Source organism: Phaethon lepturus, unplaced genomic scaffold (genome assembly GCF_000687285.1).
Source record: "Phaethon lepturus isolate BGI_N335 unplaced genomic scaffold, ASM68728v1 scaffold2249, whole genome shotgun sequence".
Lineage (NCBI taxonomy): Eukaryota > Metazoa > Chordata > Aves > Phaethontiformes > Phaethontidae > Phaethon > Phaethon lepturus.
The window spans coordinates 67,217-94,849 of record NW_010562568.1 but is presented as its reverse complement, the minus strand read 5'-3'; the positions used below and the strand labels follow the sequence as shown (position 1 = coordinate 94,849).

The window sequence follows — 27,633 nt, the reverse complement described above, 5'->3', positions numbered from 1 at the left end:
TTTAGAATCCTTTGCAAATTAATGCATAACTAATTTTGAAGCCTGTTTCAGTGTTCCACTGAAGAGACACAAGAGTCTGGCTTGTAAATGGGATTGCATGTTTGTGAGTTAAATGATTGCAGGCAAAATGTGAAACTGGTGGTCTAGTAGAAAAATAAAAAGAATGGAAAACATGAGAAACTGAAGAGTTGCTGGAAATTGTTCTCGTTTTTATAGAAAATCTGTTGCTTACTAATTTTTGGTTCTGTCTTCTAAGATCAGTGTGTAGGTAAGAACACAGTTACGACTTTGTTACCATACTTTTATTTTTAAGGGGATTTTACTTCTTTTGGGTTTTTTTATTCTACACTTTTAAATCAAGTTCTTTCAACTGATATACCACTATTCTTTTGCAGGCTTAAAAATACAGTAATACAAAACTTGTAATTTAAAAAAAGTAAATTGGCATGTTGTTGAAGAGACTTACTGAGTTTTCAGGTTTTTCCCTAAAAGGATTTATAGTAGAAGGCTGTGGAGGGTTCAGCTGAGCGCATTTCAGTTTGAATGTTCCAGTTGCCCATAATCATTTAAAAAAAAAAAAAAATCCAGAATATTGTCCAAGTTTTGCTTGCAAGTCTGTATCTTCCTTTAAGGTTTTTAATTGACTTCCTTTCTTGGTGTTGTGCACTTGGCTGTATGTGGCAGTCACTTGGAACAGAAGCTGCTGTACTTCTTGCAAGGATTATTTGAGAATTACGTGCTTCCTTATCTGTTGGAACATGTGAACAACTGTTGAAAGGATCTCTCTCTTACTCTCTGTAGCCCTTGTATGACTTTATAGCCTGGACTATGATTTTCAATATCATTATTTTTATGCTGCCTTTACTTGACCAACGTTTGAATAATCTGAACACCTAACACATTTCTGTTGTGGAGCCTATCCCAGGTTTTTAGGTTCTGTAATTCAGAATTTCCTGTAGAAACATACAATGAAAATTTGGTGGTGTTACATGTAAATTTGTTTGCTTTTCTTCATATAATGGTAGTGAATGCAGATTCATAAAGCATGTAAACCATTAGCAGTTGTGGAAACTATTGTTTAAATGACATGAGGATTAGTTACAACATTTGCTTATATTTATTTATATCTGTCAAGTATTCTCAGACTTGCTTTTGAGAGACAGTATTAACATCTTGTGTGGAAATATACGTAGCTGTATGTATACAAAAATATACATGGTTATACACCCACACACAAAAGCCAAACACCTTTTTTAGGGGAAAATACTTCAAACGTGTGCGCTATTATAAAAGAATACCGTTTAGATAGACCAATGAACGTTTTTCTTAATAGCTTATATGGGGGGAGAGGAGCCCCTTTTTCAGTTGTATACTTTCAAAATACTATATTTCAGCAGTAGCTTGAACTTGGTTTTCACTTTACAAACATAATGCTTGATTTTATCTCTTCCAGTTGCTTTCTGTTGTTTTTCGAATATACAGGAACCATAGTAGACTTGACTAATGATCTACTTTGTATTTTCAGGTCAGTAGATAAGGAAGCAAATTCACTGAGCACCTATGAGTTATTTGAAGCTTGAAAAAATGATCTTTTGCTTGATGAGATGCTCAGCTGTCTTCTGAGCAGCTTTTGTTGAGGGAGCAAACAAATCCAACGGTGTTTGTTCTACTCCGCTGGGGACCGCAGCCAAACAGGCTGCGTGGCAGAAGGGTCCCTGGCTTGAGAAGGAAGGATCGTGGAGGGTGATGGTGGAGAATGCCAACTTGCGGGGCTTAGGGTGAAAAGACAGGGTGTGACTGGCTGCTGAGGAGGCCTGGGGCACAGGTGAATGAGTGGTGGTGATGCAGGAATTGGGAACACCTCAGGTGGGCATCCAGTGATGGTCTCCGTGCTCCTAGTTTTCCTCTCCAGTGCTGCAGCAGTACCTTTAAAGCAGGAGCAGTAGTTGCAGGAACATGTTCAGGAACGTGTGCAAACATGAAATGTTCTTTAGATGGTTAATATGGGGATTGTTGGAAATAAAGCCTATTAATTTTAGGTAAAATTTAACTTTTGCATCTGAAAAGCTGCTTTTGTTCCTCCCTTAAGCACATGACTCTGACTGATCAGCCTGTGGAGAAATGGTACTCTGTGGAGGTCTGGGAGCTGGATGACGTTCCTGAAGATGGCAGAACAGCTCCTTGCGATTCTTTTGCCAAATCATGAGTTTAGGGAGAAGCAACTGCAGTGACAGAGCAAAGGAATAAAACTGTGTTGGGAAAAAATTTTTAAACACTACCCAAATGATGTTTTTTTTCTTCAATAATCCTGTTATCAAATTAGGGACACGGTCTAACACCTGTGATAAAAAAATTTAAAAAAAAAACAAACTATAAAATAATATAAAAAAATTAGCTTTGAGTTGCACTGCAGACTACTTAGAAGCAACTGGAAGTTTAGAGCTAGTAGGTTAAACACCATCTTTCCCCTCTTCCAAACTGAGGTCTCTTACTCAACTCTGATGTTTGTGGGACGTCATGAGACGTGGTGATGACTGCCAGCACTGGCGTGCCCAGTGTGGCCGGCAGGAACGTGGCCGGGATGCAGTGCAGAGACCGCGGACTGAGCTCTGTCTTTGTATGGGTGCCGAAGTGATGCTGGAAACAAACTTGTGGCCGGGCTGGAGGAGGGTGTCACACAAGCCCTTCTGCTATGGAAGTACGAGCAAGGATGCAAACCTTAGGAAAGCACGTCCGTGGTGCTCGCTGAAATGTACGGCAATTACGCTGAACTGTACCTGTAGCAGCAAGTATCAGCCCATTTCCTTTGGGGTTTGTTTTTTGGTCTGGTTTTCTGTGTGTTTGGTTTTGGTTTGTGACTGTTCATAGGTCAGAGTCTCTCGGTGTCAGAAGTTAGTCATTGATTACCTCAGGCACTTTGCAGATAAGTAACTTTTGTGAGAGTCCACACGCCAGAGAGAGCAGTCTCTCTGTTTCTGGAACCATCACCCGGGGATGCAATATATCAACAGCTAGAAACTGAAAAAGAAACACAGATGAGAAACATCTCTCTTTTTTTTTTTTTCTTTTTTTAAAGAAAGAGGTGGGGAGTGTGTAAGTGTAACTCTCTCTTGTAGTTGCTAAAAATTTACTTTCTATAGAGATGGTATCTGGGAGCTGGACTACTTTGCTCTTGTGTTTTGACACTGGTTTAGAGTCACTTCCCAGAGAGCAATTGCTGCTATCAAAAATAAACTATGGCTGTTAACAATCTCATTCCAGGAATAGAATACAGTATAGCATACAGTAAGACTTGTCAGCATCTTGTTTTCAGATCCTGTAAGTTAGTTTCCAGGAGAGGGATTCTGCCTTTAATTAACAAAATTAATGACACTAGCACCAAAATGGGACACAAGTGTTGAAGTGGCTATGACCACGTGCAGAGCCTTTTCGCGCTCTCCCTCTCTGTATCAGTTAAAAGGAGTTTTAAAGGTTTTGCTTCATCAACAGTTACTTGTACGCTTGAGTATTTTGATATCCTTGCCTTGATTAATGGTTACAAAATTGGTGTGAAAACAGAGGAGACTGTTTTCAGTAGTAGTGTTGATACTGTAGTGTTTGCATGGGGAGTTACAAAATTGGTGTGAAAACAGAGGAGACAATTCTGCCTTGAGATACTGTAGTGTTTACATGGGGAATAATGAGTGAGATCATAGTGGAGCAAAATGTGCTGAAATGCACAGGTAGGGCATTACTGTCCCCCGTGTTCCTATATGTATCTCAATTTGATAGCTTTTGTTATGCTTTGTTTACCATCCTGTTAAGTCATGAACGTTTTACCACTGACTGCAAGCAAGCATGATTGTTGAGTGTGACTTCATGGCCTCCTGCACAGGGAGGCCAGCTGGTTTGGTGTCCTCTGAGCAGACCGACGGTTTATGGCCATGGTTATCAGGGCTCGAAACATGAGGGAGCAAATTCTGCCAAGTGTCACAGCGTGTGAGCTCAACCTCGGCGCCCGTCTCTGGTGACCGCACACCCTCCAGTTGTTTCACCGTGTGGCAGAGCAAGCTTATGTTTGCCTGTAGAAAGGCATACTGCAAGAGTGCAGAAACTGATGGTAGTAATTCACGTTAATTACTTTTGCATCTTAAAATCACTGTAACCTTGCCCAAGTTCATATGTTTTAGTGTGAGCTACTTAAGCAGAGAATGAAGTTAAGAATAAAGCTCTATTAAATCTCAGTAGGTCAGTGCAGGTGATCATTGTGTATATGGCAACAGATGGCACTCATCTGATGAAGGAAACATTCAGAGAAAAAGGCAAAAACAGACTGGCTGACATGTAGATCAGTGGCACATTTCGTAGATAACATAAACTGGGGAGGTGGGACAGGGGGGAAAGGTAGAGGAATCTATCTTTCATCCTATGCAGAGCTGATAATAGTCACAAGTTCAGCTAACCCAAAAACAGCTGTCCCTCTAAGTGTAACAAAAATAAAACCGAGAAGTTAGTAAAATACCGAACACTATACTTCAAATAACCTCTCAGCTGATGAAAACTTCCTCTGAAAGATGAACCTTTTAACTTTCTTTCAGTTATAATGATGAAAGTAATCCTGGGAAGAAAAGGATAAAGTTAATAATAGGTAACCACATAAAGCCAAGTATTTCTAAAGATTAAATTGAGTTTTTTCTCCTCTGAGGAATTAATTTTATTAAATTAGACATTATTTTGTACATATAATAACTTAATTGGCTGATAAATGAATATTCCTCCCACCCCGGAATTTGATCTGTGTTAAAATTCAGGTAAGAATTTGTGACAAAAATAGATAAGCTCTCATATATAAAATATTTTTCATTGTTCTCATTTTTCTGGTTTCAGAGGAGCTGCTGGTTTTCAGGTTTTATGGTGATGCCAGTTGTTACTGCTAGTAATGTGTGTGTGTCGCACTGCATTTCCTAAGTTTGCTAAGTTTGCTAAATTTCAGAAGCTCTGAGGAATAGAGATTATTTCATCTATGTTTTTAAAAACTACATGCTGCAAAATGTTGTTCTGAGCTCTTTATCCTACAGTTTTCAGTACTTTAAAATATCCCTGGTTAATATGCTGCATTTACTACCCTCTATTATATTTTATTGTTTGGGGTGGGAGGAGAGGGATATGGAGGCTTCACAAAAGTGAGACTTTTCTGGAATTTGAAAACGGATTCCCTCATTCCCAAATTTTTAATTATAAAATGCCACTTTTTAATGAGGGCTGATGGTGAAGTATGAAGTTTTTCCTCTAGAACATTATAAATCATAAATGATTTGGTGCCTCCAAATCAATCTCTTTCAACAGCAGAGTATTAGGATCATTAGCATCCATGATCCTACAATCTGAAGTCCCAGCATGTTCCCAGCAGATAAGAGAGTAATTATTAAATCTCTTCAAGTCGGACTCAGTTGTGGCTAAAATCACTACTTTGTAAGGAAAAAGAGCATGATCGCACATAAACTAAATCGAGGAAAAACTGTGATAGAAGATCTCTGAATTGATGCATCGGGCTTGATCTCCTTTTTTCCATTCATTGAATGAATGAACAAGTAGATATTGAATTATCTTATTTGGCTGCTTGAATCCAAGATAGAAACTGATTAGTGTGCTGTCGTTGAGGGGTTTTTTTACTACCCTGAGCTGATTTGAGCGAGACATTTCTTAATCAACTGCTTCTGTTTGCTTCTTTGTAATCCAAAGGCCTGTGGATGAAATCTTGACTGGTAGGTCTTCATTTTCCTAGTGTGTTAACTTCAGTCATGGGGATTAAGAAATCAAGATCTCTTGATTTACCTGCCTTTTGGGAGTGACGTAGGACTGCATGTGAGTGACTGAATCTTGGGATTCATCTACAAGGACCTTTTAAATGTTATCGGAATGGTCCTTTGCCCTACAGCTGGAACCCCAGTTTTGGAGAAAGGAGCAAGGTGATGAAAGGGATATAAATAGAAAGGGAAAGAATGAAAACAGATTTGTGTTCAGCTCATTTTGAGTTGCGCCACAAAGTCCTCTGGTGCTGGTAAAAAGCAAAGAATAAACTTTGTCCTAAGGATTTGACACCCATTTTGAACAGATCCTTGGACTGCTTTACTAGTTACTGCATGCAATCTGATGAGTGGATCATTGGTTTTCCAAGCTTGTTCTCTTAACTGGTTTTCAATTGATACAGTCAGTACTAAATTTTCATGTACTACTTTTTGTAGTTTTTGCATATGGTTTTCGTTTACAGCTTTTTATAGGTAGACATCCATCCGAGTATTTTGTTGGCCGCCTCAATAAGTTCAGATGACTTGGAGAAGCATGTGTTTTCTTGGTTATGCTAGTTTGTCCTCACCGTATTTTGTTTGCATAGATATTCACAGCTCTACCTTGAATTATATTTTCTTCTATATTGAAATAGTAACAACACAGGAATTGCTACTCTTCACAGTTATGGTGCTTGTCTTTAGAAGTAGGTACCATGCCACCTATCTTCCAGTTGTAACTAATTTTAATAGATTACATATTTTGTGTTAGCAATTCTGCTACTTAAATATTTAACTTTCTGCATGTTTTCCAGTTCATAATATCTGGTTATTGGTAACTGATGGTCATTTACATCGTGTGATTCACCCTGTCTTTGATGCCATCATGTTTTGCAAGTAATGAATATGAGAAAATGTTAACAGTACAGATTGCTGTTATTGTTCCTTTTCCATTAAATCTGATGACCAGTGTACCCAGGACCTATGCTTTAGGAGTTTTTAACATTACCAAATTTAATGTTTTGGTTTTGTTTTGATTGGAGCTAATCGAACCTTTTAGATCAGACTGTTAGGTCTCAACTTAGACACCAGGACAGGAAGGTCTAGGGAAACAACCACAGACAGGTAGTTACAGTCTCCAAAAGATTTTACTGAAGTGATTTAATTCATATAAAGATAGACACAGGCAGGGGTGCAGTTCAGTTCTTCAAAGTATGATATTAACTATTACCTTAGTCATTTATTGCCTGTATTCCAGCTGCTACAGCAGATGAAGTAGGACAGTTGCAAAAACCTGCAGAGCATGAAACAGCTGGTCCCCAGAGTGAGACATCCTTAATGCTGAGTCAGGAACGGAGAAAGTATTTCCTTTGGAAAATGTACTGTGTGGTCGTGTAACTAATGACTGCACCATACATACAACAGGTCAAGAATAGGGTCCATAGACATTCTAGTTGTATTTTTTCATATATGATTATATATACACATGTATCTCCTTAATTATTTAGGATTGTTTTCTTTGAAATTTTTAAAGGAAGAAAAAATAATCTGAGGGGTGGGGGGAACTGGTAGCGTTTGGATGCTTATATGGTTAATATCAAACTTGGGAATTTTTTGGGCTGCTGGGTGAACTTCTGCCCTTAAGTTAATGAGAAACTTGTACTAGTAAGTTATCTGTTTCTGTAAGGACCACCACTTGAGGGGGAGGAGATGTATACTTTGCTTTCAGAGATATCAGTGGCGGAAGGGAAGTGATGAGGGACAGAAATGTTGGATTTTGTTTCAGGCTACGAAGAGGAGCCTGTGGTAGTGGACACTTGTAATTCTGCCTGTTTTGTGTTCCATCCTCAGCTTGACTATCTCTCTTAGCCTGTCGTCCTCCTGCCCTAAATCCTTCTCAGTTTTCTTTCTGTTTTCTTTTCATTCTGCCTATAATCTGCCTGTATTGGCTGCACTTTAGAAAGGGCTAGGCAGTGTTCCCATTTGATAGAGCTCATTGCATAAAAGATATTTGCTACGGCACTGTTGAAAAGCATAGACAGAACATAAGGTTATGCAGTGACGCGCAGTGTTTGCGTTTTTCCTTCCTCGATCTAATCTGTGCACGAAGTTGTTTCACCTGCTTGATCAGTTCTTCGACTGGAGAGTGTTTGAAATTTGTAAAAATTTACAGCTGAAAATTCACTAGTTTTGCAACAGCTGCATGGACAGACTGCCTTTCTAAAGTTACTCTAATTATGGAGGTAGAAAAAACTATTGTTTCAGCAGTATCCTTGTAGCAGAATTACAAGGAAAGTAACTGCGCTTATCTAAATGGCTGTGCCTAGCTGACTTGCACCGTTCTTGTTATGCGTGATGCAGTCAGCTTGCATTTTAAGTATTCCTGATGTGTTCAGCTTTATATAAATAGCAGCTGTTTCGAAGAGGTGCTGTCTGTGGCAAGTAAAGTTAAAACATGCCACCTTTGCAGGCAGAAAGTGCCCTGGCTTGATATTTAATCAGCGTGGAACAAAGTACTCCGTAGTTTTGAGAGGAGACTTCAGAAAATACTAGTTGCCCTGGAAGCATCAGGAAGCCTTGATCGGTAGACAATGCTGTATTGTCAACGCGTTGCTGGTTCAGCAGCACCTCCCTGCACACACTTGGCAAATATTTAAAGGTCATATTTTGTGTAATTGGTTCAGCCTTTGAAACTTATTAACTCCTTTGTGTTAAAGGATGTACGCAGTAATGCAAGACTATCTTGACAATCTCATGCTTTTGTCTCCTACCAGCAAGGATATATTTGTGGATTTTTTTTATCTCCTCAAAGGGATATATATCTGTGTGTGTATATATATACACACACATATGGATATATATGTTTGTGTGTATATATGTATACTAAATGCTTTGCATTCACTTTGATACTGATGAGGTGTGGGAAAGCATTTAGTTTCCATGTTTTTGTAAAGTTGGATTATACAGGAGCTGTGGCAGACAATATTTTGTTAGCCAGGGAAATAAATGGAACTTTTCATATCAAGTTATTTAAAAGTATGTGTTTTTGTTTAGCTTTAGTCTATTTATATGTTGTGACGTCTGGGCAGAGGTAATACATGCTTTCTGGACTATCTGGCTCATCTGCAAATAAGGCTGTGCAAAACACAGAATAAATTTCATTGACAGCCATTTTCTCTATGACAATTTTGTAATCTTTTTGCTAATTAGCTTCCTTCCCTTTTTTTGTTAGCATATCATAATTATTTACATTAATGGAAAAGTTGAATAGACATTGTTAATACCTAACTGCAATAAAGGATGTATGACTTGTAAATGGTAAATTCTTTAAAGCAGTTATGAACAAAATTTGGAGTCCTGATCTGTCTCCTCTATAGTTTGTACAGGAAACGTATGCTGCATGTGTCCTTCAGCTGAGGAGATTAGCTCTCTACTTGTGCCTTGCAAAACTGTGTGCTACCCCAACTAGAAAGTATCACTAATCAGTTCACAAGGAAAAAATTGTATTTAAGTGGGGAATCCAAATGTTAAAAGTATTTTTTTCAGAGGGCATACCAACAATACCTAGAAAACTCTTCGCTACCATATAACACAACTCTGCATTTTTGAGATGATGATCAATGAGATTTAAAAGCAAGTTTGTTAGAAACATGAATTCTGTGTAATAATTATTTTGATCGTTTCAGTTATGAAAAAAGTTATATATTAAATGATTAATGCTTTTATCTTCCTTTTTCTCTGTTCTAGGCTTTAAAAGAAGCATAAGCGATTGGATTACAACTCTGACATTTTGGAGCGCAAGTGATGTTAAAACAATTTGAATGTACTGGAGCATAGCTACTTCTTAAAATGCAGAAGTTAAAGGAAATTTTTGCTTATCAAAACCTGCTGAATATCTGAATTTTCTAGACATCCTGCATTTAACTGTGTCCTTAAATGTCCATGATTGAGATCTCATGCGACCATTGTATATTTTGGAGACTATTCTCCAAAAGAGAACTGTTCCTTTAAAAAGCAGAAATGACTGTGTTTTCTCTTGGAACTTACTAAGTTCGAACATACTGAAAGATCATGACCAGCTTGAAGCGGTCCCAGACCGAAAGGGCTGTTGCCACTGGTGTATCAGTTGGAACAGATGGCACCTCAAAAGTCCACTCGGATGACTTTTACATGAGGCGCTTTAGGTCACAGAATGGCAGCTTAGGATCTGCAGTCATGGCACCTGTTGGACCTCCTCGCAATGAAAGTTCCCATCATGTCACCTCTACTCCTGGAGTCCCTAAAATGGGGGTCAGGGCAAGGATTGCTGATTGGCCCCCAAGGAAGGAGAACATCAAGGAAACAAGCAGATCTAGTCAAGATATTGAAACATCAAGTTGCCTTGACAGCATGTCTTCTAAAAGCAGTCCTGGGAGTCAGGGAAGCTCCGTTAACCTGAATGCTAGTGATTCTGTCATGTTGAAGAGCATCCAGAGCACACTTAAAAGCAAAACCAGACAATCTGAGAATCTAGACTCCAGGTTTCTTACACCTGATGGCTATCCCAGTTCCCCAAGGAAGGCTCTTCGCAGAATAAGGCAGCGCAGCAACAGCGACATTACCATAAGTGAGCTTGATGTGGATAGTTTTGATGAATGTATTTCACCCACCTTTAAATCTGGACCATCTCTGCACAGGGAGTATGGCAGTACATCTTCCATAGATAAGCAGGGAACTTCAGGGGACAGTTTTTTTGACTTATTGAAGGGCTATAAAGATGAAAAGTCTGATCAGAGAAGCCCAGCCACAACTAAGCTCAGTGAACTCCTGATTGCCAGTGGAAGCAAGGGTTCAGGATTCTCTCTAGATGTGATAGATGGACCTATTACTCAAAGGGAAAACCTGAGGCTCTTCAAGGAAAGGGAGAAACCACTCAAGAGACGCTCAAAATCAGAGACAGGAGATTCATCCATTTTTCGTAAGCTGCGCAATGCCAAAGGTGAAGGGGAGCTTGGGAAGTCTTCAGATCTTGAAGATAACAGGTCAGAAGATAGCATCAAGCCTTGGACTTGTCCGAAGTGTTTTGCTCATTACGATGTACAGAGTATTTTATTTGATTTAAATGAAGCGGCAATCAACAGGCATAATGTTATTAAAAGAAGGAACACGACAACAGGTGCATCTGCGGCTGCTGTAGCTTCACTTGTCTCTGGACCATTGTCCCATTCTGCAAGTTTCAATTCCCCAATGGGCAGCACTGAAGACCTGAATTCAAAAGGAAGTCTCAATATGGACCAGGGGGATGATAAAAGCAATGAACTTGTGATGAGTTGTCCTTATTTTCGTAATGAGATTGGTGGGGAAGGGGAGAGGAAGATTAGCCTTTCCAAATCTAATTCAGGTTCCTTCAGTGGATGTGAAAGTGCCTCATTCGAGTCGACTCTGAGTTCTCATTGCACGAATGCTGGAGTGGCGGTTCTGGAAGTTCCCAAGGAGAATCTGATTTTACATCTGGACAGAGTGAAAAGATACATCGTTGAACATGTAGACCTTGGTGCATATTATTATCGAAAATTCTTCTATCAGAAAGGTAGGTAAATTTTATTGCTCCTACTTTTGATTTCTTGTTTTACCAACATACAAAATTCAGCTGATATATAATAGTATTGGCAAGTATTATATATTTTTTTTTAATCGTCAGTGCTTAAACATGGTATATTTACTGATCAGTACATGCTATGTCTAATAGTCTTTCACAGTGTTGGAGTAAAAAAAAATTTATGATACTGATATACATAACAGTTGGCAACAACTACAAATTATAAATGTCTTGAAACACAGATTTGGTATCTGTGGGAGCGGGCAGGTTTTGGCACTTGAAAGATTAATAAAGGAAATAATAGCCTAAGGTATGAGAACTTTCTTCCCTCCATGTCAAGACTTGAGGTACTGAGGATTTAACGGAATGTGCAGCTTGGAAAGTTAGCATTTACAATAATCTTTGGACATTTTACTATCTTGACCATCCATTTCAAAATGTGGTGTTTTTAAAATTTATTTAAAGTCAATAATATCATATAAAGACAAAAATCTGTCTTCCTCACTATTTTCATTATAACCATCATTCTAGAAAGAAAATTCTAATTTGTCAGATTCTGCAGAAGGAAACTGTCACTGTATATACATAACTATATATACACACACACATATGTTACAATGATGACAATGTATCTGAAAGAAGAGTACAATTCTCTTATCCCATGGTTCTACTGAAACCAAGGATTATAATTTCCATTGGAGGTATGCAGGAAAAACAAAATCAGATCAAAGCTTTTTGACCTATAGAAAGAAGCAAACCCCAAACATTACCCAGGTCCCCCCATCACCAAAATGACGCTGGCAGCATGAGATGCAGATCTCACTGTCTGTTCTTCCCGATTCTGAAAATGATCAAAAAGGAGTGCAGACCAAAGTCCTTAAAAGTTGAAGGGAGTTCTGTCTGCAGGATTGTGTGCCTTGCTGTGGTATTTCCTGATGGGTAGAATTGGTCTAATGACTGACCTGAAGAATGCTTGTTCCTTAGCTACCAATGATCAGGATGGGGTTTCATCTCTAGTGAAAGCAGCTCAAAAGAGCTTGCTTGTTTCCTGCAGATTAAAAGCAACAGGGATGCCTGGTTAAAATAAGTGGATGGTCAGTTCAAAAAACCTTCAACTTAGTTATCTGTGTGTTACAGCTAATAATCTCATCTCCCCCTTGTCCCTTGTCTTGAAATGCGTCCATCTGTCGCCTCTTCTTCCCTGCACTGTCCCTTGGTTGGGTGGCTCTCGTCACACTTTCCATAGTCTCCTCTTTCTGCAGTTTTTCTAGGGCTGAGAGGTAGCCTTTGCATGGTTTTTGAGAGTACTGAAAGGAGTGAGGAAAAATACTGTTTCCTGAGAACAGTAAGCCAGATGCGCAATATGGGGTGAGGTATGTTTGGAGGGAAGAGCCTGAGATTAGAGACCATTCCTATCTGTCTCCCTCTGGAACAACTTGATTCCGTATCAGTCTGGTGAGTTTTGCAATCGGCAACTAAAGGTGCCATTTCGTGTCACAGCTGACCTAATTTAACAGCAATTCAGCACTAAAAAGGGAAGACTTTATTCCTCCACCTTCCTTGTACTACTTCTTGTTTTCTGAAAACTTGGTGAGCCAGTTCAGTTTACTAACCAAGCAGGAATCTTGCCATCACAGTAAGTTTGCTTTTTATTGCCTGGTTATTTCTCTCCTGTTCTAGTGAGTCAAATCAGCTCTCCTTGCAGTCAGAGAAGTGCCAAAGTCTACCTGAGCAGTGAGAGTGAACAGCAAAAGGGGAAGGAGGTGTGAGTGGGATTTTAGCCCTTAGGCAACAGCAGTTTATTTGCCTTAAATCCTTAAGGGAAACCACACCCTCATGCTACTACAGTGCCAGTCACCATTACATCTCAATTTCTCTCTAGTCATAATTAAGATGAATTAGATAAAATTGACATAACCTAGTCGTAAGGGTGGTGTTGAGGGATAACCAGATATAAAAGTATATGGAGTGGGTTTGGAGGGAGAGAAGCGGCTGTGATTTTTTTTTTTTCCCCGTAGAGCCCTAAAACTGAGTTTTAAATTCACTGTGCTCATGTCCAGTCCAGCAGGCATGAACCAGGGGGCATTGTTCCTACCAGAGGTTTTTTTCTCTGAAAAGAGGCGTACTTCAGAGGCCTCCTCAGATAAGCCCAAACCCCACAGTTCTGCAAGTACCAAACACATTTTGCTGGCCACCCAGGGTATCATTGTCTTTCCCCAAGCAAACCGTAGACTAATCTGAAAGGGACGGGATAGTGATAAAACTTAAAGCAGTATAGTAGGAAAAAAATCAATGAAGTCAGTTTACAACTGGAAGTTTTTGTAACATGATGCAAGTAATGATGCAGAAACTTCCTTGTTTGAAGAGGAGGTTGGATGTTATGAATCACAGAATCACAGAAACACTAGGTTGGAAAGGACCATCAAGTCCAACCATTAATCCAGCGCCATCATGTCCCCTAGACCATGTCCTGAAGCGCCACATCCACACGTTTCTTGAACACTTCCAGAGATGGCGACTCCACCACCTCCCTGGGCAGCCTGTTCCAATACCTGACCACCCTCTCAGTGAAGAAATTTTTCCTAATATCCAATCTAAACCTCCCCTGGTGCAACTTGAGGCAATGGAAGAGACAGTGACAAAGCACAGCTTCAGTGGGATCAGCTAGTCAAGTCAGCAGGCCTTGGGTAATTTTATAGTCTTAAAAGTATGAAGCAAAGAATTCTTATTCAGCATCAATAACTTTTAAGATCTCAAACCAGGGGAATTTCACAGGATTGGCTAACTACTGAAGCAATCCTAGATCTGGTAAAGAATAAAAAGCAATGACCCAGAGAATTGTAATCCTTTTGTTTGTTTTCATGCCAACTTGAAATACCAAAGCAGGTAATTTGGGACTACATCAACAAAGAACTGCCAGTTAAAAATTATTAATGATGCCAGTCAGCATGTTTTAATGAAAAGTAGGTCTTTGTCACAAAAAAACACCCACACTATTAATCTTTTGTGTCTTAGGAAAAACGAAAAAGAATGAAAGCCATTGCATTGATATAGTCCGTTTTAATTTCTCCAAGGTAATTTGGTGAGATGCTGATGGTGACTTGACTGAAATCTGTAATTATACGGAAGTAATAGCTCATTCTTTACAGGCATTGTTACTTGGATGATAGATGCATCTCAAATTTTAGCAGTGTACACAGGAGGTATCAGTGAGCTGGAGTATTACTAACATGGTCTAAATTAATGAAAATATCTTAATCTAGTTAGTGTAAAATATTTGCATGTGACATTTGTGAATAAGTCTTGTATTAACACAAATGGATGAGCATTTGTATGTAAAGGAAATACTAAGGTGAAACGTATTATTTGACCCTTTACAGAGCAGTGGTAAAACTATTGATAAATAATATTCTGGCCTGGTGTCCAGACTTCTAAATGTGAAAATACTGGTGGAGACAGTTTTGTAGAGGTTAGAAAAACGGTACAGATACTGGGAAAAGAACTTTGCAACTGTAGTTACCAAGGTTGCGTTCAGCTCCTCTACTTTATAGCTGAGCTAACTGTGCAGACTCCCGGTGTACTCGGTGGAGAGAAATGAACCTTGTGAGATGATACGAACTGCACTCTTACGTCCCTCAATTCACTACGGAAGGCTCAAATGCAGTTAAATCACATGGAGATGTTTATACCTACAGGAGATGAATGCTACTTTTGTATTGCAAAAGGTTTATTTGCAAGATGACGATTTAAAGGTGTATTTCACAAGGTGTATTTGAAAGGGGGACTTGTAGTTAGAAGTCTTAAGTCTAGACATTTATAAGCACTGAGATATGTGGTAATGCTAGTGCTAAAATAAAAGCGGAGGGAGCCAGCACAAGAACAAATTTGTGAAAGTTGCACAAATTTGACCTTGAAATAAGATTAAGCTTTGAACAAAATGAATAACTGTATATAGGAGAAACTGTTAAAGGTAGTTGGTTGTTTTTTGAATTTCACATGGCAGTCATGGTTTTTTGCGTGACGTTTTCCCTTCAGTGCCTGAAAAGACAGTTTTTGACCTGTTTGAATTAAGGTAAGAGGGTCTCTTCTGGCATCTGTTTCTTAGTCTGATGGAGTCCCTTCTTTTGAGATGCCTCTTTATTGGAGGGGCTTGCAGTTCGTATAGATATACTAGGTGACTGGACAGAGTAAGGCTGGCTTCAGTTCAGTGTCAGTGTGCCTTCTCACTTGTGCCATAATGTATGTGTGCTTTCAGCTCTTGCTGCTTGGTTGTGTCCAAGGGCAGCTTTGTAATCTGGACCCTCTGGAGTGAAATCAGAATACTGGCTGAAATACACAAATGAGAACATTAATAACAATAAAAATGGCTCAAAGTGTGCTGGTACTGGGCAAAATTAAAAAAAGTCTGTGATTATTGAAGTAAAAGATTTTTCTCTCTAAATATGGTGGTTTTAGAATTAATCAGAAGGAAAACAGGTTGGACTTTTTTGAGGGTTTTTTTTATTTCCTATAGTGGCACCAAATGTAAGGGCCAGGAGAGAGAAGGGAAGATCTCAAGAAGCTACCTGTTAGTCATTTTGGGGCTACTTTCTGGCCTATTTTTTCCATGTGGAGCATTCTAACATTTTTGTTTGTTCAATGATTGTGATGAATATAAAACCTGGCAATTAATCTTATATGAAAATACATGTTAAGGCAGTTGATGAACTTCAGTTTTGATAAAAAGTACGTTTTTTGCCAGAAAGGAGGAACAAGTTCTTCAGGCCTTCTTACGGAAATGTAAGGAAAAACTGTCTTTTTCTGTGAAAAAGTGAGGTTCTTAAATACATAACTTTATGCCCCTCCCCAATTCATTTTGTAATATTGACCACAATGCTTCCGTTTATTTAAAAGAGAGAGAGAAAGAGAGAAGCAAACACCTTGAACTCACTGCTTCTGGACTTAAAATTACAGTTCCCAGAGGACAGAAGAGTTGTCTTAGGTCAATCCAAACCTTCTAGTCCTATCTTATGGCAAAGGCCAGCAACAGATAGTGAAGGAAGAGTAAGAATAGGGCAAAGGCATAGCGATGCTTTCCCGGTGTATTTTGCCAGCTTGTGGACATGTGTGGATAATGGACTTTTTAACCTGGTGGTAGTATCATGTGTATTTAGTAGTCTTTGGACTTATCTTCCAAGCATTTATCCAGGTGTCTGTTACCCTCAATAAATTGTTAGCCTTCACAGTACTCCTGCAGCATCAAGGAGTTCTGCAGCTTGACTACATTGGTCATAGAGAGCCAATTTTTACTGGCGTTGTCTACTGGCTTCCGCAATGAAAACCAGGGCCATCAGATGAAACAGTCTCACTGCTAGGTGAAAAAGCTTGGTTTTCTCACCTTTCCTTGCTATGTGTTCTTTTATAAACCTCAACCATATTATTCCCCTCAATCATGTTTTGTTGCCCTTCTCTGAACCTTTTGCAGTTGAGATCAGGGCACAGTATTTAAGACGTGTGCAAACCGCAGACTTGGGTAGTATCATAATGTTTTCAGTTTTCTACTTGGAAATTCTGAATGTCTGGCCATAACTTATCATTGAGACTTGATTTTCTTTCCCATACATGGGTAAAAACTTTGTGTATGTATTCTGGATTAAGTCTTTTAAATGTTTGTACATTTAGGTAGCAGGTTAATTAGCAATAAAGTATTTTTCAAGGAGAACCATGCATATTAGCCTATCTATAGCTTTATATTAAAGACTTATTTATTATATCAATAATAAAACCATAGGGCTGGAAAAATTTGTTTCCATCAGCTTGTCTAAGTGCTGCTTAGAAAAGAGAGCATATCGCTCTGGAGGAGCAGTCTGTTCTCTCTGTCCCTCCAGTTCTGTCTGGGAATTACAGTTTTCATGGAAAGAACCAAGAGCATCTGTGTAGCTTCCGTCATCATCAGGCAGTGGTCACTAACATCATTGCCATTTAGGACAAATTTGAGTTACTGGCTTAGAATGAAAGACTTGACTGACAAGTAAATAGTTTCCTGAGCTGGATTTATCACGAATGAGCTGTTGGTCAGCTTTCCTTGAAGTGTTGGCAGCCAGTAAAAAAAAAAAAAAGACAACTTTGCTCTTAATGTGTTAAATTGCTTCATATTCTACCCCCAAATTGGTACCTTTCAAGTATGAGGCTAGACTTACAGAAAATTCACTGTTAACATTCTGGTCATGAGCAATAGTCTGAAGACATTATAGGACTGAGCTCTAAAAATGCTGTCCTCTTGTTTTCAGGGAACTGCTGGGCAGAGTTTTCCAGCACTGTAAATGCTGTGGTAGGATTAGAGGTAAATGCTTGACGCAGAGTTTCATTCTGAAGCAAAATGTTTGGGGTTTTTACTTCTAGTCTGATTATACAAAATACATCAATTGAACATGTTATCCGAAGGTAAATGAGATAAAAGCACAGAAGAACCTTCTCGCTCAAAATGAAGTGCATTTACTTAGATTTCATTTGTAAGGGAAACTTGTAAATATCTGCCAGGAAAATTAGTATTTTCACTTAGATTCTTTCACTGGAAGCGTTTTTGGAATTACATGATAAGTATTTAACTATTTTTACAAGTATGTGTAATCTGTTTTAATGACCAGGTACTAGCAATTATTTCTTTTTGGCATGGATTTATAAATTAATTTATGGCTGTTGCTAGTAGTCTCCTGAATGTCTTCTAATTAATTTTTTGACAGTATTTTAAATGAAACAATGTCAACAACTTGAGGAGTGTTGCTTTCAGTGATGTTCTCTGGGGAGGAGGAAAAAGCTGTCTTCTGTGCTATTCAAGTTTGGCATAAAATTCTTGAATTATAGTTGTGAAGTAGCCCTTGTTTTTTACAATAAAAGCCCTAATTAACTACTTTTAGATTGGATATTAAGCTTTGTGCACTTAAATTCTGCTACTGCTTTTCCTGTTACAGGAAAGAGAAAACGGTTGGCTGCGAGGAAATTCAGGCTGTAGTGCAAAATCAGATGGAGATGCAAGAAAATATGTACCATAGGGAAAAGTAGTGTGATAAAGGGGTATATACTGTAGCTTGCAGAATGAATACAGAGGTGTGGTACAGGAGGAGAAAGAGGATAAGGACAAAGGTAAAAAATGAACAACCCTGTAGTAAATGTGAGTAGAGGAGAGGACAACATGGATAGAAGAGAGGACTGAGGAGATGCGTAGGAGAGCAAGAAAGACAATTGCCCAGTGTAGAGTGAAGGGAAAGAGGATAAAAGACATTTCTCATTAGCAGAGAAATATAAAATTCCACATTTCTTTGTGCGTTTTTCCAAATAAATAGGAGTTAGATAAAAAGCTTAATCAAATGATGCAGAATTGTATGTTTATTTTCATGCAGCTTCAAACGTTCCTCTTACCAGCCTTCCTAAACGTGTTTTCAAGATGTAGAATAATTTCTCTTGAGAAAACTATATCTGAGTTGCAGGCCAGACTGGTTAAAAGATGTACAAATTTTATCATCTGTGCAGTTACCAGTACAGAAAACTAATATAATTTTTGGACCTTTCTAGTATGTATTACCAGCATATCCTTGTTCTTTAAAATGTTCTATTCTATAAGCAAAGGTACATCAGTGTTTTTAAGTCACTAAGTAGTTTCGTGTGGAGATGGCCAAGCTATCTCAGGTTTTGGAAACTGTATAATATGCTGATAGAAAACTGATCTCACGTTCTCAGTGACTGTGCTGCTTCTGCATTGACCATCTATGCTATAAACTGTTTGGTGAGCTATAAATATCCTGAAAAAAGCAAGTCACTTAATGGAGGAAGAAGAAAAGCGAGGGTGCTAATAAGAGGCTTTGGGTTTTTAAACAACAGAAGATCTCTGTGGAATTTACAGGGCTCATATCAGTGGAGTGGTATAAAGATTTAATTAGGCTTATGTGGATGGCCTAATTTATTCATAATTTCCCCACTCATGACTAATTCAGTTACCCAAAACTAAGGCCAATATTTACAGGATATTCCACAAGATATTAAAAGAATTTTGAATCTTAATTACCTCTGTGCAGAGTATTGGCTTTAGATGACTTGCAGAGGACTTTGGTAGAAACCAAGCTTTATAACGCAGCATGCATGTTTCTTTTATGTCTTGCATGCTCTGAAGTCTTAAATGGAAAACACTGAGGAAAGGGTAATAAAATACCAGGTACTGGGGAGTAGAATACAGTCCCCAAGGGCTTAAAGGGCTGGAGAGCTGTGTGAAGACAACGGTGTAACTCCAGGGCACATGTAAGTTCATAAGGAGAAAGCACCTACTCAAAAAATATTTTGTATGTTTGAGGAAAGTATAGCAAGAACCAGTAAACATAATTTTAGAAAGAAACAGAAAAAAAAATGAGGCGCTCAAATTTTTAACACCGCAAGTGATTATTCATTGGAAAAATGACTACCATTCACTTTGGATGGAGTATATTTCAATATCTATTTTTCATGTCTTTAAGAGCAGTCTGATATGAGCTATTCTGCTATAGAGATAAATATAAAATATTTTAATATCATCATCATGAACTGCATCTTTAAAGTTCTTGTTTTAAAGTTCTGGTTGTTTTAAGAACAACAAATGATCTGTGTATAGTAGTTCAGTCAGTGTGGTTATGATTCCTTTCAGGGCAGTTCGTTCCATGGAATTTCACATTTTGTCTTTGAATTGTTGAACTTTCAGATAGCTCTAACTTTCTATTTTTGTGCATGTATAAATTAATTCATATATGCAGCATATGGAAGACGATGACATAGGACTTACTTTTCTTGTACAATGCTTGACTTCTATTTTTTTGACAGGTTCTCTTAAATTTTCACTACATGTTTAAATTCAGTTGTCACTTGAGATATGTGCAACTTTGTTTATATGTTGCTGCATTCATGGTGGTGTACCTCTGATATCAATTAAGATAGTACATAATGCTCAGAAGGGTGAATAGAAGAGCCTTCAGCACTGATCTCTTACATTGTTTGAGCTTTAATTTTTGTAAAAGCAATTCTCTAATATTTTTCTTGTAAAGCTTGGCTTTACATGTGTTTAGTTAAACAAATATAAGAATGTATCTCAAATAATCCGCTGTTCAGCTGGTGAGCAATTTCTCCAGCCCTGTATTCTCCTCTCTGCCACCTTTCTCACAAGGCTAGTTTTAGACTTAACTCTTAGCACTTTAAATGTAGTCTCAGGGTTGTTCGATACTTCACTGTTAAATATTTATACTAGTCGCGTCGTTTCTTGCGTTTTATTCTATTTTTCTATGGTACTATGCTTTGATTTTTTTTTTTCTATGAACAAGTCTTTAACTTCTTTTTCAGCATCATCAGTTTTTCCCATTCTATAATTTAGTAACTTGTTTGACTAGTTTTTTGCTTTTTTCGTAAAAAAATAAGTTGCATCCTTTGCCAAGTACAATTGTTTGCCGCTCCCATTTTAACATGGAGTGGTGAGTTTCCCACTCTGGTGCATTTGGTTTCCTTGTTTTTAAGGGGGGCGGGTGGAAAATTGGTTGTACATATTTACCTCAATGTGAACGAAGCAATTTTTGATGTAAGAGTCAATGTAAGAGGTGTAGCCTGTTCAAGCAGAGATGCAATGTTGAATTTCAGCCTTCGTGTATAAACAGAGCTCATTAGAGACCTGAGGCATGAGAATGAAATCTTGGTACCACTGAAGACATGTTCTTACTGACTGTAGTGGAGCTGGAAATTTATTTCCAGTGTAACAACTAAACATGAAAATATAGTTGAACTGTAAGAAGTAAGACGGACTTTTATTTGTGTGTTCTAACTTTTTTTTTTATGCAAGAACACTGGAACTATTTTGGGGCAGATGAGAACCTGGGTCCAGTAGCTGTGAGTATAAGAAGAGAGAAGCCAGAGGAAATCAAAGAAAATGGACCTCAATACAACTACCGGATCATATTCAGAACCAGTGAGGTAAGCAGTTCAGGAATGATAGTAAAAAAAGCTAGAAGTAAGCAGGCAAAAATCAGTGGTATATGAAAATTACCAATTTTCAGCATTGATAATAGTTTTCTGTCTCCTTTACGTACCTATAATTCAGGAATCTCCTGACAAAAGTTATGCCGCTTGTTTATACTACACAGAACACAAGGAAGTGTATCAGCGATTGAGTTATTCCATAACATCCAATACAGAGGAAACTACGAAGGTTGTTTCATTCAGTTAAAGTTTGAGAAACTTAGCGGAGCTATATTAGCTAGAAGCAAGCAAAGAGGAGGAAAATTACTTCCTCCACTTTTATATGTGAGACTGTGTAGACCTGAGAAGCGTACTTTTACACTTTGAAATGCTCTGCTAGGAATACTATTACTGATCTTTTCCAAGTACTAGTTTCCTGTAAAACTGAAATCTGTTGAATCATTTGAAATATTCTGACTACTGTTATCAGAGTGACTGACTTCTTGTGTATCAGTGTCTGTTTCACACAACATAAGTTGCTATAATGTCCTCCATCTCTATTGAGAATTGGAAAAATAGCACACTTTGCTCCGCTACTGTTGCTAATCAACCTTTTCTCAGTGCATAATTCAATATATAAGCTATTTTTGTTCTGTATGCTTAGCTTATGACATTAAGAGGCTCTGTGCTGGAAGATGCTATCCCTTCAACTGCAAAGCATTGCACAGCCAGGGGACTTCCCCTAAAAGAAGTGCTGGAGTATGTGGTTCCTGAGCTGAATATCCATTGTCTAAGGCTGGCCTTCAACACTCCGAAAGTCACAGAACAGCTTATGAAGCTGGATGAACAAGGGGTAAGTGCAGAGTTATAGAACAGGAATTTGTCTAAAACTGTCAGATTGCTGCCATGAACTGCAAAATTACCATTTACCTTTAAGTGATTGAGTGAGTCTATTAAAATGCTTAATTTAAACTAAAGCTTGCCATCTGTAGGGAGTTATGTTGCATGTCTTTCCTCCAGGTTTTGCAGAATATTTGCTATGTATGAAGTCAAGTTCATTGCTGTAAGTAGTCTAAAGTTTTAGAGTAATGTTATGGGCAATTGTCCATTTTAGTTTACTTTAAAAGGGTCTAAATGATTGTTTTTCAAATACTGTGGGGAGGAGGGAGTTCTGTTCTGGTTTTCTTACTGCTATTATAATGAGAATAGAAATCTCCCATGTTACTAAATGTTTTGTTGTAATATTGTATTGGTACAACTATTACCAGGGTGCTGCTGGTCTCCTCCCTCCACCCTCCCCCCCCTTTTTTTTTCCTCTTCCCCCAAAACAAGCTACTTCTAAGCCTCTTCATACAAATGGTTTTCGATTGGGTGATAGTCCCCTGGTCTCTTAAAGATGGAACCGGAGCTCATTGGCTATGTAGCTTAGATGTAGCAAAATGAAAGTCCATGTGTAAAGTGAATTTTATGATTAAAAACTTTGACAGTGACATTTAACAGCTCTGAGTACTGAGACTGTCTCTTTCTCCTGGTCCTGTTTGCTTCTCATGATCAGCCTTTCCTGCACAGAATTAGCATCTATGTTGTTGTTTCTTCTTGCTCTCAGTCTAACATTGCCATCATAAAACTGAAAAAAGTCTAATCATTATCTGCTGCACAAGGGAGAGAATATAGCTATTCTAAACAGGCTTATAAGTGACTATCATGAAGATTTTTATCAGCCTCCTTGTGGTTTGGTTATTAAAACGGACAAGATAGAGAATCCCCAAATGAATCAGAAGCAAAAGTCAAGCAAAACACTTTGTCCTCTAGTTAGTTTCAGAACCTCATCTATTGAAGGACATGGTACAAGAGGGTGAAGACATTTCTTCACTGCTACCCGTTGGTAGCAGTGGCTTCCGCAGAGCACCCAGACCAACACGAGTGGTTATGTGTGGTCAGCCCGAGGTAGGTGCAGCCCAGTATTGTTGCTTACCGTGACCAACAGTCGGTGCTTGGCTAAAAATATGAGAACAGGACAGGCATGGAGTGATAATTCCCTAGCTCCTGGTAACTTGTAGGCTTTTATAGGGTTCTCTATCGTACCCCTCTGCTTTTACCAGTTTGAGTCCTAGTGTAGCTAGTCATTTCTCATGTAGAAGTTGTTCTGCCCTTCCGATCGTGCCTTTGCCTCTCTCTGGAGTTTTGCCAGTTCCTCTCCTCTTCTCCCACATTTATTTTAAAACGGTGCATTTTTTAAAATGGGGAAAAATTTTGGCTTAGTATGCTTTCTTATCTATTTCCTCTCTAATAATTGCTGATATTTTATTTGCTTTATGGCTACCACGGAACACGGAAAGTATCTTATCATAAGCTCTCATAGCCAGTCTTCAGCTCCGGTACTGTAGAGTAATAACTCCATAATGTTAGCAAACTTACTTACCTTACTCATCACCTCTAACAGATTGCTAGAGTATGTGTTGAATGCTGTATGTTCAGATCCCTGCCTTACTCTACTGATCATTTTCTTCTTTAGCCCCAGCCGGCGACTAAGCCCCACGCAGCCACTCACTTCACTCCCCCATGGTGGGACGGGGGAGAGAATCAGAAGAGTAAAAGTGAGAAAACTCATGGTTTGAGATAAAGACAGTTTAATAGGTAAAGCAAAAGCCACACACGCAAGCAGAGCAAAACAAGGGATCCATTCACCACCCCCCATGGGCAGGCAGGTGTTCAGCCATATCAGGGAAGCAGGGCTCCATCATGTGTAATGTTTTTTTTGGGAAGACAGATGCCGTAAGTCCAAACGTTCCTCCACCTCTTCCTCCTTCTTTGTCCCAGCTTTATATACTGAGCATGATGCCATATGGTATGGAATATCTCTTTGGCCAGCCTGGGTCAGCTGTCCTGGCTGTGCCCCCTCCCAGCTTCCCGGGCACCCCCAGCCTTCTTGCTAGCAGGCCAGCACAAGAAGTTGGGCTGTCCTTGACTACTTAGCAACAACTGAAAACATCAGCATGTTATCAACATTTTCTCATCCCAAATCCAAAACACAGCCTTACACTGGCTTCTATGAAGAAAATTAGCTCTATCCTGGATGAAACAGGATAGCCCTTCATCCAGAATCAAGTTTGTCGGGCACTTGAAGACTCAAGGATATCTTTCAATTTCTTTCCAAAGTTTTCTATTTCAGTAGTGGAGAAAATGGAATTTAATTCAATATGGCTCCACAAGTGAGCCACTGGATTCAAGGATCAGTACCTTCCAGATATGCCTATCAAGAGCCTGCAATCTCAATAGTGTTGATGGGAAGATTTTCACAAAGAAAAAAAATGTAGCAGAATGTTCTATTTAAAAGAATAAATTCCAAAATTATTTCTAGTAAATAGCCAGTTTGAAAAGTAATTTAGCATACTTTGTTTCAGAAGTTGGTTACGTCTAAAGTGTGAGATTTCATGTCCTATTTGTCACTAAGCTCCCACAATATGGTGTGTAGTATGGTTTTCTGTTACTACTTAAACTTTTGAAAATCATTAAGGACAAGTGATAGTTAAAATTGTATTATCTACATCAAAGTATTTTCTGGTTTTGTGGTAGTGAAACAGTTTGACACTTCTAACAGAAGAAGATAGAAACACTCTGTACTAATTAGAAGCTGCATTTTTTATCAATTCCAAGCTAACAGAAAAATTTGGGTAACAGCTGCTCTACTAATTAGGTACACAGAATGTTTATCACTTCTTCTTGCTGAGTGTCTCATTGTTTCATTGCAGCATGACCAGGTGCCTGTTTGATATAGCAAATAAGATGTTTTGTAAATTTAAGAGTTAAGACTATATAGTGACCTTAGCCTGTCTTAGCCATTAAATTATACTCAGTAACCCCTTCATTGAGCCAAACTTGCATGCACCAGTTTTGATTAAGATAGGCTGTCTTTTTTTTTTTTATATTTTTGTATTTGAGTGAGCTTGTCTTCATATTTAAGAATTTGCAGTTCTTTATTTGAATTTATCTGCTTTCGGCAGATAAATTTATCTGCTTTCCAGACTTCAGATATCTTTCTCGGCTACATCTTAAGAGTCATTTTGGTGTGAGGTTTTTTCCCAGCAAAGGTTTTTGTATGCGGTAATTAAATCATCTGTTGGTCTTGTTTATGATAAATGAAACAGATTGCACTTTTCAAGTCTTTCACTGCAACATATTTTCTCTGAATTTCATATCGTTATGACAGAGCTCAGTCTTTCAATATCTGCATATGACATCCAGTGTCAGAATGGGAATATTCTTCTTGCCCCAATTTTGTACTCATATTGTATGTCAAGTTGCATGTTCCTTACTTCCCCTTAGATTGCTAGAGTCATGGTAACATATGCCGTTCTGTACATATGGCCCACATTGCCTGTCACCCAGCTGTTCTTTTACTGGCTTTATTAAAATGCGTTCATTTGAATGGTTCTGTGTTAAAAAACAATCCGGTTGTTCCGTAGGGCTGCACTAGCTTCCTGGCTAATTACCATTTACTAATCTTTGCCTTGAATGCAGAGTTCTTGGTAACTTGCTTTAGGTTTACTTCCAAATATGATTTAAAAATTTGAATATGAGGGCAATTACTGATTTATTCCACTAGAAGTTTATCTTTATGGCAGTTCCTCATTCACAGAAATACTGTGAAATGTCAGTTGGTTTTTAATATAATTCCTTATTTATAATATAAACTTGCTGACTGGTTAAATCCAAGATATGCTTTCTGCTGTCTTTCACTGGGTACTAGACAAATACATGAAGTGTGCTTTTCTCACATCTATAAATATGTAAAATACTTTTAGATTATTAAAATGAAGCTGCTACTTTAGGAATTTTACCACAGCAGAATTCATCCTTCAGCTCCTTTTTTAGCTTTTACTTGGAGTTAATACACTTCTAAGGCCCCTAGATTTATCAGAAGGATGTGCAGTAATGAGGACTGCAAGCCTTTCTTCCCCCAGATCTGCTTTTTTTGATTCAGAAATACCAGCTTGTGTTGTTCTTATGAAACTTCTTTTAGGTTAGCAAATCTGAGAACACAGCTAGAAGATATATCTTGCTTTTTTTGTATAGTTCTTATTTAGTTTCTTACGCTGACATTTTCAAAGCAATAAAGGACAGTTGTTTGGTTGCTCATGGATGCTGTGGATCCCATTTATGTTTATGCCCTTGAAAATTTCTTCACCCAAAATTGAAGCTTAAATAGTGTAGGTATGCGTGGTGATAATGATTTTCTTTGTCCTAACTTGTTTAAGTAAAATTACTGGAAACTATTGTAATTAGCAGTGCTGCCAAGGCACTGGGGCCCTGTGAAACGCTTCTATCCATCATATTTCCCTGGGAGTGGACGGAGCATATCTGAGCAGCACACGTTGCCTGAAGAGTCCAAGAGAAGACCCGCTACTGGTGATATACAGAAAGTGATGGCAGTTGCTCTGGGAGGAGCGGCAGCAGTGCCACCTCTTGCCACCCTTCCTCTCTCCCCTCCTCTCTCCCCCCTTCCCACAGTAGTAGCTGGTCCAGGTTCTCTCTGAGAGCACAAAGCCCTGTTGGCGAAGGCACTAAGTTTGGCTGCTTTGAGGCAATAAGCTTGCACTGAGTTGGGATCATGTAGTTAGCTAGCTAAGCAGAGATCATAGAAACGTACCCACAAACCTCATCTAGCTCCCGTGATTGCTGAGAAAATTGAAGTCTCAGTCGAACAGTTGTCGTGTGGAATGTTTTACACACAAAAAAGCATGTGCCATCCATCTGTATTTGGATTGTTTTGAGCATTGTGTGCGCTGATGGTTGTTTTGAATTTTTGTGTTGTTTTAGTGAATGGGGAGTTGAAATAAATAGTCATAATAATAAATTGTGACATTAATTTGAGTTTGCTCAATATTTGTTCTTTGCTTCAAGTCTTAATATTGGTGCCCAAAATATGCAGCCTTCATTCTTCAAGGTGAATGTTTTTGGTTGGGTCTCTAGTGCTGAAAGGGCATATTTCCTTTATAGTTACACAGAAAGCATTTCGAATAGTTAACGATGAGAGGAAAGGAAATAGAAACATTACTTCAAGGCACATTATTTATTTTTGTTCAGCTGCAATTTTGGAAGTAGGCCTGTGAATGTGTTTTGGGTTTGTTTTTTGTTTGTTTGTTTTTGGTTTTGGTGGTTTTTTTTTGTTTGTTTTCCATAAGAAATTGATTGAGATGAGGATGGGCTGTGAGAGTGTTGTGGTTGTTTAGCCTAGAGAAGAGAAGGCTCCAGGGAAACCTTATAGTGACCTTCCAGTACTTAAAGGGGACCTACAAGAAAGATGGAGAAAGACTCTTCAGCAGGGAGTGTAGTGATATGGTGAAG

The 27,633-nt window shown here is 38.5% G+C and overlaps 1 protein-coding gene across 2 annotated transcripts in view; it reads left to right on the top strand.

Moving 5' to 3' along the window:
* The first annotated feature begins 9,521 nt into the window (after positions 1 to 9,521).
* Positions 9,522 to 27,633, top strand: part of SIPA1L1 (signal-induced proliferation-associated 1 like 1) — a 77,492-nt gene continuing 59,380 nt past the window's right edge. For both annotated transcript variants that reach the window (XM_010294292.1, XM_010294291.1), the window contains exons 1-3: positions 9,522 to 11,334; positions 21,170 to 21,300; positions 21,950 to 22,138. In XM_010294292.1, the coding sequence (XP_010292594.1) occupies positions 9,837 to 11,334; positions 21,170 to 21,300; positions 21,950 to 22,138 (1,818 nt within the window). In that variant the 5' untranslated portion in view covers positions 9,522 to 9,836. The remainder of the gene's footprint in view (positions 11,335 to 21,169; positions 21,301 to 21,949; positions 22,139 to 27,633) is intronic.